The 12,677-nt window shown below is 32.3% G+C and overlaps 1 protein-coding gene and 1 long non-coding RNA gene across 6 annotated transcripts in view; one reads left to right on the forward strand and one right to left on the reverse strand.

Annotated features, from left to right (window-relative positions):
* The window catches only part of LOC143234262 (uncharacterized), a 16,245-nt gene continuing 3,568 nt past the window's right edge, over nt 1–12,677 (forward strand). The window contains exons 1-5 of one of the 5 annotated variants that reach the window (XM_076471489.1): nt 1–483; nt 2,148–2,304; nt 3,287–3,393; nt 7,310–7,487; nt 8,980–12,549. In XM_076471489.1, the coding sequence (XP_076327604.1) occupies nt 2,199–2,304; nt 3,287–3,393; nt 7,310–7,487; nt 8,980–11,195 (2,607 nt within the window). In that variant the 5' untranslated portion in view covers nt 1–483; nt 2,148–2,198 and the 3' untranslated portion in view covers nt 11,196–12,549. The remainder of the gene's footprint in view (nt 484–2,147; nt 2,305–3,286; nt 3,394–7,309; nt 7,488–8,979; nt 12,550–12,677) is intronic. The other 4 variants (XM_076471488.1, XM_076471492.1, XM_076471490.1 and 1 more) reach the window with 4 other exon arrangements.
* Nucleotides 6,333–12,677, reverse strand: part of LOC143234268 (uncharacterized) — a 24,904-nt gene continuing 18,559 nt past the window's right edge. Inside the window, exon 4 of the long non-coding RNA XR_013018572.1 lies at nt 6,333–7,101. This is a non-coding gene — a long non-coding RNA (uncharacterized LOC143234268). The remainder of the gene's footprint in view (nt 7,102–12,677) is intronic.

The following is a 12,677-nucleotide window of genomic DNA, read 5'->3' on the forward strand; positions in this document are numbered from 1 at the left end:
AGATGTAGTTCGATTAAGTTAAACATGATGAGGACTCTGAGAGATGACAACAGTCATCAGAGGGTTTTATGGATATCAATTTATCTTAATATGGGATATGTCATGAGTTTATATTTCTTCTCTAGTAACGAAGAAAACCTTAAAATTAACATTGTATGTTGAATTTTTTTGCAAATATACTCATTTATCTTGTATAGTCGTGAAAAGACTAGGTGATATTTCGAAGGTCGGGTGGTATTGAAGTGCAATAGGGAAGTCAGATTATTTCTGTAGTATGATTGAGTGTGCGATTTGTTATAACAAAGTATCGTCGAGTTATTTGCTGTGTTTATCGAAGGTAATCCAACTGTTGCCCCACCAGCTTTCTGAATCGTTAAGTTTTGTTTCTTTATTTGTAAACAAAAACTACCCAGTGGGCATCTTTTCTAGCGTTGTAAGTCCGCAGACATACCATGTGTTGTTACGGGAAGAACAAATGGCCAAGTAATCGAAATAAATATAAATCTCAACTTAAGTTTGCTCTTTCCACAATATAGTTTTTACTTCTATTTTTGATTAATTATCGTAACGACTTATTGGATATTTTACTGGAAAAATTTGTCTTTTCAGTTAGTAATTGCTTGTGTCATAAAAGTTTCGAGTACTTTACAATTAAAAATAGTAATTTTGAAAAGTGATCTTCTAATTTACAAATACTTTAGAGGTTTGAAACAACTATTTGTGCTGAAAATTACAGAAGCCAAAACACAAAAAAAATAAAATTGCACCTAAAGTAGCATCTGTAATTGATGTTTTATACTAAAAGGTATATAAAAGGAAAACGTGGCAATAATATTATGTATAAAACCAAATGTTTCTTACTATACTAAAGAAAGACCTGGAAGCATTGAGAATTGACAAATTAAAATAACAGTAATAAAACATCAAAAGCACCATTATATTTGTATTAGGCCTGGCGTGGCCAGGTGGTTAAGGAGTGTGATTTGTAATCTGAGGGTTGTGAGTTTGAATCCCTGTCACACCATACATGTTTGCCCTTCAACTGTGAGGGCATTATAATGTAGTGGTCAATCACACTATTCATTTGTGAAAGAGTAGCCTAAGAGTTGGTGGATGGTGATGACTAGCTGCCTTTCCTCTAGTCTTACACTTCTAAATTAGGGATGGCTAATGCAGATAGCCTTCATGTAGCTTTCAGCGAAATACAAAAACACACAATATTAGTATTAAATTAATATCTTCCTAAATCAGAGGGAGCTAGTATCATTAGACAAATTATATAATAGATGGTATTTGTAATGCTTGTGCACTGGAACATTTTGTAGTATATTGCATACCCATAAATGAATTAATTCTTATTTTGCAAATATATTTTGTGAGTTGTCAGACAGAACTTATAAGCATATTATTTGGACATTTGTCTCATATCATAAGTTTGCACACTACTTCGAAGTAAATGAGATTTAGATAGGATAGAATATGTAATTCTTAAAAAGCATTTTAACCTACTATAACCAAGTGATCAACATTTTAACAGGAGAACACTTTTCAACAAAACATATGTCATATTGATGCATTGGTATTATTCAATCCACTATATACTTTAAAATATGAAATTTCTATGCTATAGTACATGCATGTTGACAATACTATGAAACAATACACAGCAGTATTTTGTTCTGTGAGTGTGATACACAAATAGTCACAAAAATTTGCTTATTCAAATTATTATACAAATGTTGAACATAATCTATGCCGAAATGGAAAAAATTTGAAACAAATTATTATTTAAGGTATAATTAGTAAAAAAAAAAAAATTCTTTTTTGTCACTTGTAATAATGTAAATATACCAGAATTGTTGAGAAACCTGATGTTAAAGGGAATACCAGTATCTTAGTGTACAGTTGCAGAACAGTGCATTTCTTTGTGTGGTTTTTGTAAGTTCTGACCATTTAGTTACATCTTACGTTCTGTACTTCATCTGTATCAGTTTGTTGTTTTTGTCACCATTTTCATTTCGAGATGTGAGAAAAATTATGCTTAGAATTAGTTATGAAAATTACAAAATAATTTGAGGTTCCTAAATATTAAACTATGTGATATTTTTTGAAGGAAGCAACATTTAATTCTTAATTTATCTCTGTAGTAAAAACACCAAGTTTTGATAAGAATGTAAAGGTGAAGATTTTGTGTGATCATGGAAGTATTAAATATGAAGGTTGAACCATTTTATGATGAGAAACAAGAAGATTTGGATATCAAATTGGAGAAGAATGAAGATGAAAGTTTTACAATATCTAGTAGTAAGTATGTGTGTAGAGGGAACATCTTTCATGTTCTTCCTGACATAAACACTGTCAATTTACCTGGTTAAATTTAGCATTGTGTCAGTATTTCGTTATTTATTGATAAATGTTTTCAATGGATGATTTTATACCCTATACAAGGGATGTACATTAGTAAAGTAATGTTTGACACTTTCATTTTCCTGGTTATATTAGTCATTGATTTCATGAACTATTGAATCTATTGACACTTTCTTAGTCATATTCTGTACATGGGGTTAAACCTGAGACGTGTGAAGTGGGAATTCTACTAACTGAGATAAAGGATCAATGTGCCATGTGCTGTTAGTAAAGAGTATATATGTGATTTTATCAGTTAAAATATAATTATTTCTTGTTATCTACTGGTAATTTGAAGCTACATAATTACATCTTTTTGTCAGTCATTTAACATTACATGACTCAAAATTCTGAATCTCTTAGCTACAATGTATCATGTTTAACAAGTTTCCAAGTAATGCATTAGTTATCTTAGAATTTTATCCATCTTTAAGTGAGGCATCATTCACAATCTGCATAATTTAACATACTTTTACAGTCTTCTTCTGTTTGCTTCTTCATGTATTTCTGCTTGCATCAGTTTGCAAGACTTGTCAGTTTTGGTTGGTCTGCATTTCAACACTCAAGTTGTTTTTTTTTAGTTTATAATTATTGTTCTTCATTGGAAACTTTCTGATACTAGATATAGATATTTTGCTCTTTCACTCTGGAATGTTTGGCTACTATTGTGGACTTTACAACTAACAATGTGCATATATATTTTCAGATCCTGCCCTATCCTGAAAGTTAATTTTTTTATGCAACAGTATATTAAGTAAGGAACTATGGAAGAGGCTTTTTCAACTAAATACACAACTGTTTTTTATTATGATATATGGTGCATAAATTACATTGTGTCTTGTTCTCAAGAAATCTACATTGTTTATATCTCTTGGTACAGGAAAAGCTGATTACGTGGAAGAAAAATCTCTACAAACAGTTTTGAAGTTTGATATGATAAAAGAGGAGAAAGAAGATAACTTTGATGGATCAACAGTGAAAACTGAGGTAATTTGTAGATTGAAACTTTTATCATTCTGTTATTGAATATAATATGTAGGTGTAATTGTGTCTTTCAAGATATTTTTTTGAAGCTGATTGGTAGTAACATTTTATAGCTACAATCTGAAGAAATTTGCTAGAAGTTTGCTGCAATGTCACACATAAAGTCATTTCATCTCTTCTTACAATAGTAATATTTGCTGTACAAAATAGAACTTAATTTTTGGATTTCTTATCGTATTCTGAAAGTTCTCTTGCTTTGTGTTTAATGATCTGTAATATTTACAGTAGTTTAGTATCTTACATTGAACCAATACCAGAGTGAAGTTTTGCCAAGACTTTCAGCAGTCTTAGTTGGACGTACATCTGATACATCTTGTGAAGGAATAGTATAAATATCCACTTCATTCTGCTGCTACATGAGTTATGTGACAGTAAAATGGATGTCAGGGAAACTGCTTGTTTACATGTAAGCTGTGTTGCTGTTTCAGTAGAGATCGTTCTGGAGTATATTGTGAACTGTTGTCTGGGGCATGTGATAGGCTCTCACCACTTCCATTTGTGTTTGTGGATTGACTTTTGTTATAAAATTACACACTTTGTTTACCACATCTATGATTCAACTTGTAGGTCTGTTTCTAAATGATTCTAATTCTTGTTGGTTAATAAGTGGTGTTTGATATTCAATTAATGAATGGGTTGATTGAACTTTGCTACAGATATATTTTGCTGTACATGTCACAAGATTTCAGGTAGTCACATTTGAGATTTAACCCTGTCACAGTAGACCGTATCAAAGGTTGTGTCATTGCATTTGTTGACTTGCTTTCAAAATGTTATTGAACTAGTATTTTATGAATCTGTGTAAATACTTTTGGTATCAAATTATAATTCACAAATTGTATTATACATTATTTATTTTTTAAATTTAGAAATAAGTGTAAACAAAAACCCAGCTGAATATCAATTTTTGTGTCATGTGGTATGTTGAGTGCAACATTGGTTCAAATGAGATGTTTGTCATGACACAAAGTCCACAGTTTTGTAGAAATTAGGAACTCAAATTAACAATATTGACAAACTAGAATATAGAATGAAATCTTTAGCTTTTCTATTTGCTGAGCGATCACTTTACTTAGTGAATCAACATGGTGCTCTCCCACTGGTTTCTTTTTTCCACTTTTGGAAATGGTTTCTTATATATACTTCTACATAGATGACATGTGAATAACCAGTCAGAATCTCAGAATAATCCTTTAGTGATTTTCTCAGCCATTTCTAAATACAGTTATTTCCTCTTTCTTTCAATACAAACCTCTGTGTTGGTACATTAGGATTTTAGCCTTTTCAATATTTGTTTTATTTTATTATTTTTTCACACAAATACAGCTTAGCTGTTAAACTTGAATTATAATACAATTATGTGGTATTAATGAAGTAATTAATAATTTTTTGGTTATTCAAGTATGTATATAGATATACACACACATCATCAGTTTTTATGAGATAATTTATATATGTACTTCCTATTTTAAAATATGCTTATTCTCATTTTATTTCTGAAAAATGTCAAAAGTTGTGTACAAAGTGGGTATACTTTCACTGTGAGTTTCAAACACTCATACAACTACAATGGAATTTTGTGCACCTACCAGTAAAATAAATTAATAAACTTCCATGTTTGTGAATCTATAATTATCTATAGGGCTTCCAAGGTAATCATCATAATGCTATATTTCTCCACCAACAGGAGAGTAACACAACCTTCATGGATTGTATTCCCTGTGAACATCAGTGTATGATCATATGTTCATTTTTCCCTGACACTGCCTATTTTCAGACTTGCTTTTTTTCAGTTCTTTTTAGGTGTTTAGTTACTTTGATCATTGGATTTGTTTATTTACTGCTACATTCCTTTGTTTTTGGTGCACTTTTGTTCTGTCCACCTAATTAGAACTTTAATTTATGTAGTCATCCCTTTCCTTGTTTGTGTTCTTTATCACATTGAATAAATAAAATAAAACGTTCAATGGCTACAGCTTATCAGTCATTCTATTTCTTTCAGATATTTTTCCCCTTTTGTCTATAATCATCATCATCATTCAGATACCCATACTTTTGCAGCTTTTTGTCCTGTATTAGGACTGATTAATTTATTCCCTAACCCCTCCATTTCACAAAGATATTACATTCCTATAATCTGTTCTTTTTGTCCTGTTTTATTTTTCATGGTGTGATTCTTCTATTTCTGATACTCTTTGAGGCTATCCTGCTCAAACTGTTCCCTCTCATGAACTCCACCAATGCTTGTTTTGTTTATGGTATAACCTCTTGTCTGTGGACTTATCCTCATCCAATTTCACAGCTTCAATTCATCAGCTGAATCATTTGACATATTTTGTTAGGTCCAACATAGCCTACAATCACGTCACAGTCTGTCTTTGTAACATAGCTTCCAATCAGCTCAATTATGTCACAGTCTGTCTTGCTTCCTTTCAAAACTGACCAGAGATCTCAAAGAATGGTGTGTGAACTACATATAATATATTCATCTATAGTTGCATGTATTACAAGATGTTTTTATGTACTCTAATGTTACCATCCCTCTAGTTTACCCTAGGTTGTAGTGTATTGACCTTAGCCTGCTGAGTTTAATTTCCAACTTCATCACTAACCTTGTGCATTTCAGGGAAACATTTTATGCTGATCTTTTCATATAGATCCTGAAAAAAATACCAAATATACCAAAAGTTGGGAAAACTAATAGAGAACTCAAACCAACTACCCAACTTACATGCAGAACCAAACATTAAATTCTTTGTATTTGATGTCATCAGATGTCAATGAATGGTACTCCTTACCTCATCGGAATTGTTTATTCAAAATCTGTATCAAGCAAGGAAGTACAGAAATCTAAAGCTGATCTGCTCTTGCTTGGTGCCAACTATTGAGATGGGGTTCTCTTAAAAACTTCAACACCATATCTGTATAACTGTCTTGGCATTTCAACAATTTTTCAAAAAAACAGAAAGCAGACAGAATGAAATGTAATTATTCACTCAATCCTAGCTCATACTTTGATGTCTTTAGTCATGTTAACCATTATGCTATCTTCTTATAATGATCCATTTCCAGATGATTGTGCCTGATGACAATGGTTCACTCATACTTATGTGTTTTAACATATATCATTTACTCGTCATTCTTAAAGTGAAGCCCAAAAGAACAATGACCTCTCAGTCCCAAGCTGCTGGAGAATTGGATATGGGGAGATTCATTTACAAGGGGTGTATTTCATCCAATAAACAACCAATTGGGTACAAACTTAACTTGAGATATATGGCAGGAGGTGTAGTACATTACAACCATGTATGATATCTGTTGAGTAGCCAGTCCCCTGTTGTTAAGCCTAGCTGAACAAGATTTGGATTTACCTCAGAATATATATGAGGGCTCCTCTTGCTTATTGTTATAGTATTAACCTGTTGTATATAACTAAAGTAAAATGATTTGAAACCTTATTCACATTGTACATTCTAACATTTCACCCACCTTGAAAACATGTGACCACTTTCATGATCTTTGGTCTATTATCACTTTGACATTAAACACCCATAAGGTGTTCCCTTCTTTAGAAAGATGCAGTCTTTCACTGGTTGCTGCTCCACTGGGTGACTCCTAGCTGTTAATGGTGTACATAGGTATGTAATATATCTGAAATTATTTTATTTAAATATGATTATACAAAAAATTATAATAATCTAAAGTCATACCATTTTAAAAAAGGTAAGTATTTAAATGGTTCTTAGTACTGTTTACACATATAATTAAGTTCCAAGCATTAGGTTGGTTAATTATATTATTTTGAACTGGTAAACTGTAGAGACTATGTGTGATGATAATGCTAGCTGTTCAATATTAGATTGCATTTGTCCAGGAGAAAACAGAACAGTCTGGTGACTTGTTAGAAGAAGGTATTATTTCAAAGTTCAGTGACAGTAGTGATGATGATTTATATAGTTCAGACAAAAATGTTATGAATGTGAAAACAAAAACTGAATTTAAAGAAGAAATAGAATCCACATCAGAAAGTACACATGGTAAGTACACATTTTTAACAACTGAAGCTCTTTGATACTGGCTTGATAGAATTGATTATTGTCTTGGTATTTTATTAAATACAAAAAATTTGATGTTTGTAATTATTTGTATAAAATGAAACAGAAAGAAACTGTAACTGACCTGTGTTTATCTTCCTGATTATTTATAAATAAGGTTTTTAATTAATGAATGTGATCCATATCAGTAGATTGTTTAAACAAATACAGAGGATGTATTTCTATCATTTATTTCTATAGATATGATTTATTGAACACTACTAGCCTTGTAGAACCTTGGTTTTTAATCATCCCAAATACCCATGGTGAATGCAGTAACCAAACAACTTCTAATCATAGTGATGGTACCTAAAGTTCAACAATGAATAAGTGATGTATCAACAAATAATATGGTCTAAATCTTGACATTTACGAATACATATCATTAACATTTGAACATTTAAAAGTATAGTTATGTTTACAGTGAGTTGAAGAATTAAGAGACATGAATTTGAATCAAGTCATAATTTTTCTGGTTTGGAACTGAGACAAAATGAAATAATTTGCCTGTTACAACTTGTGACTTGATTTGCATCTCAACTTAAATAACTTTTTTGCAGTCCAAGAAGAAAAATACAATCTTAAATTTTACTGAACATATCTTGCCAAAAGGACGTCATGGACACAATACTCCATATTTACATGAACTCAAAAGAGCATGAATCTAGGGGAGCAATAATTTACTCTAAATGCATGTGTATCAGTGAACTTTTATAATCCTAGTATCAGGGTTAAGAATACTTAAAACAAATAGTCTTCACTCAGAACTCAGCTAGTAATATCATACACCAAGCACACACCAACACACTTATTGGAGCCTTTAAAGTGATGCTGGTCCAAAATAAGAGATACTCTATACTTCCTTGAATAATCTGTATAACTAAACAGATTACTGGGATTACTGCATATGAGACACTATTCGTGTACCATCAGTTTGTCTTAGTACAACATTGGAGTCAGTGATATACAGGTTATATCATTTTCTATATAAGAAAGGATACCTCCCCCCCCCCAAAAAAAAAACAAACACACACACACACAAAACAACAACAACAACCCATTCTAAACTATGCCTGATAATCATTTGAAGATTTTATGATGATCAATCATTTAAATATATAAAATATATTTTAAAATGTAGTTTAGAAAGATAGTAGCTGAAAGAGCATTGGTTGTTGTAATATTCTGCTGTCTTATTTTTACAGGAGATTTTACTTTTTCCACTAAAATCCTTTGGAATGTGGAATGTTATCAACAACTTGTTTTATGTGGTTCAGGTATCAAGGTTTGAAACTGGGAAAAACTTCATTATAATTAAGTTTTAGCTTTAATATTTTCATACATGTATTGATCATATGAAAATATTAAATATACTTAGAAGTTCATGAAATATATTATTAACCATGATATGACATCATTTATATGTTTATTTCAGATACAAATACCAGTGTGAACATCCACTGTGTGAGTCAGTGTCCTGGTTATCATGGTATAAAACAAGATTACTACACAGAAGTTATAAAATCCTCCAAACCAAACAATGAAACAGGTGGAGAAACAACTTTAAATGGAAATAATATAAAAGAATTTAGAACATTGGATAAACTAAACCAAGAACAGAGGATACAACCTGGAGAGAAACCATATAATTGTGTAGTTGATGTTAAAAAGTGTGAGAGAAATAGTCCATTGGAACAACTTAAAAGAAGTCACACTGGGAAGATGTCTTACAGTTGTGAGATTTGTGGAAAATCATTAGTATCAAATAGAAACTTAAAATCACATCAAAGAATACACACTGGAGAGAAGCCTTACAGTTGTACAGTGTGTGAAAAACAGTTTAGAACAAAAAATGTTTTAAAAAATCACCATAGAACACACACTTGTGAGAAACCTTACAGTTGTACTGTGTGTGGGAAACAATTTAGAAGGAATTATGAATTAACAATACATCAAAGAATACACACTGGGGAGAAACCTTACACTTGTACAGTGTGTGGGAAACAATTTAGAGGAAATAGTGTGTTGAAAGTACATCAAGCAATACATACTGGGGAGAAACCTTACAGTTGTACAGTGTGTGGGAAACAGTTTAGAACATATGGTGTGTTAAAAGTACATCAAAGTGTACACACTGGGGAGAAGCCTTACAGTTGTACAGTGTGTGGAAAACGATTTAGAACAAAGAGTGGAATAACGATACATAAAGGAATACATACTGGTGAGAAACCTTACACTTGTGCTGTGTGTGGTAAGCGATTTAGAACATATGGAGAAGTAATAAAACACCAAAGAACACACACTTCTGAGGAACATTACACTTGTACTGTGTGTGAAAAACAATTTAGAACAAAGAGTAAATTAACAATACATCAAAGAACACATAGTGGGGAGAAATCATACAGTTGTACAGTGTGTGGGAAACAATTCAGAACATATGGTAAATTAAATCATCATAAAAAAATACATAGTTGTGAGAAACCTTACTGTTGTCCAGTGTGTGGAAAACAATTTACAGCAAACAGTACATTAAAAATACATCAGAGAATACACACTGGGGAGAAACCTTACAGTTGTACAGTATGTGAAAAACAATTTATAACAAATTATCAATTAAAATATCATCAACAGCTACACACTGGGATAAAACCTCACAGTTGTACAGTGTGTGAAAAACAATTTATGACAAAATATCAAGTAAAATGTCATCAACAGCTACACACTGGTGTAAAACCTTACAGTTGTACTGTGTGTGGAAAACAATTTACAACAAAAAGTAAGTTAACAATACATCAAAGAATACACACTGGGGAGAAACCTTACAGTTGTGCAGTTTGTTGGAAACAGTTCAGAACAAAAAATGCTTTAAAAAGTCACCAAAGAACACACACGTGTGAAAAACCTTACAGTTGTATAGTGTGTGGAAAAGAATTTCGAACAAATAGTGGATTAACAATGCATCAAGGTATGCATACTGGAGAGAAGCCTTACAGTTGTACAGTTTGTGATAAACAGTTTACAACAAAAGGTGCTTTAAAAAATCATCAAGGAATGCATACTTTTGAAAAACCTTATTGTTGTACAGTGTGTGGAAAGCAATTTAGATCAAGAAGTGAATTAAAAATACATGAAAGAATACATACTGGGGAGAAGCCTTACAGTTGTACAGTGTGTGGAAGAGGATTTAGAACAAAAGATTTTTTAAAAAATCACCATAGAATACACACTGGTGAGAAACCTTACAGTTGTATAATGTGTGGGAAAAAACTAAGATCAAATTATGACTTAAAAATACATCAAAGAATACACACTGGGGAGAATCCTTACATTTGTACAGTTTGTGGAAGACAGTTTAGAACAAATAGTGGATTAGTAACTCATCGAGGAATACATACTGGAGAGAAACCTTACAGTTGTACAGTTTGTGAAAAACAATTTAGAACAAAAGAGGGTTTAAAAAATCATCAAAGAATACACACTGGTGAGAAACCTTACAGTTGTACAGTGTGTGGAAAACAGTTTAGAATAAAATACTCTTTAAGAAAACACCAAAGAACACACAGTTGTGAGGAACATTACACTTGTACAGTGTGTGGAAAAGAACTTAGAACAAAAGGTTATTTAAAAAATCATCAGAAATCACACTTATAAGGAACCTGACAGTTGTACAGTGTGTATCAGAACACACTTATAAGGAACCTGACAGTTGTACAGTGTGTATCAGAACACACACTTATAAGGAACCTGACAGTTGTACAGTGTGTATCAGAAATCACACTTATAAGGAACCTGACAGTTGTACAGTGTGTATCAGAACACACACTTATAAGGAACCTGACAGTTGTACAGTGTGTATCAGAACACACACTTATAAGGAACCTGACAGTTGTACAGTGTGTATCAGAACACACACTTATAAGGAACCTGACAGTTGTACAGTGTGTATCAGAACACACAGTTGTGAGGAACCTGACAGTTGTACAGTGTGTATCAGAACACACACTTATAAGGAACCTAACAGTTGTACAGTGTGTAAAACAGTTTAGAATAAAATACTCTTTAAGAAAACACCAAAGAACACACAGTTGTGAGGAACATTACACTTGTACAGTGTGTGGAAAAGAACTTAGAACAAAAGGTTATTTAAAAATCATCAGAAATCACACTTATAAGGAACCTGACAGTTGTACAGTGTGTATCAGAACACACACTTATAAGGAACCTGACAGTTGTACAGTGTGTAAAACAGTTTAGAATAAAATACTCTTTAAGAAAACACCAAAGAACACACAGTTGTGAGGAACATTACACTTGTACAGTGTGTGGAAAAGAACTTAGAACAAAAGGTTATTTAAAAAATCATCAGAAATCACACTTATAAGGAACCTGACAGTTGTACAGTGTGTATCAGAACACACACTTATAAGGAACCTGACAGTTGTACAGTGTGTATCAGAACACACACTTATAAGGAACCTGACAGTTGTACAGTGTGTATCAGAACACACACTTATAAGGAACCTGACAGTTGTACAGTGTGTATCAGAAATCACACTTATAAGGAACCTGACAGTTGTACAGTGTGTATCAGAAATCACACTTATAAGGAACCTGACAGTTGTACAGTGTGTATCAGAACACACACTTATAAGGAACCTGACAGTTGTACAGTGTGTATCAGAACACACACTTATAAGGAACCTGACAGTTGTACAGTGTGTATCAGAACACACAGTTGTGAGGAACCTGACAGTTGTACAGTGTGTATCAGAACACACACTTATAAGGAACCTGACAGTTGTACAGTGTGTATCAGAACACACAGTTGTGAGGAACCTGACAGTTGTACAGTGTGTATCAGAACACACACTTATAAGGAACCTGACAGTTGTACAGTGTGTAAAACAGTTTAGAATAAAATACTCTTTAAGAAAACACCAAAGAACACACAGTTGTGAGGAACATTACACTTGTACAGTGTGTGGAAAAGAACTTAGAACAAAAGGTTATTTAAAAAAATCATCAGAAATCACACTTATAAGGAACCTGACAGTTGTACAGTGTGTATCAGAACACACACTTATAAGGAACCTGACAGTTGTACAGTGTGTATCAGAACACACACTTATAAGG

This window comes from Tachypleus tridentatus, chromosome 12, assembly GCF_004210375.1.
Source record: "Tachypleus tridentatus isolate NWPU-2018 chromosome 12, ASM421037v1, whole genome shotgun sequence".
NCBI lineage: Eukaryota > Metazoa > Arthropoda > Merostomata > Xiphosura > Limulidae > Tachypleus > Tachypleus tridentatus.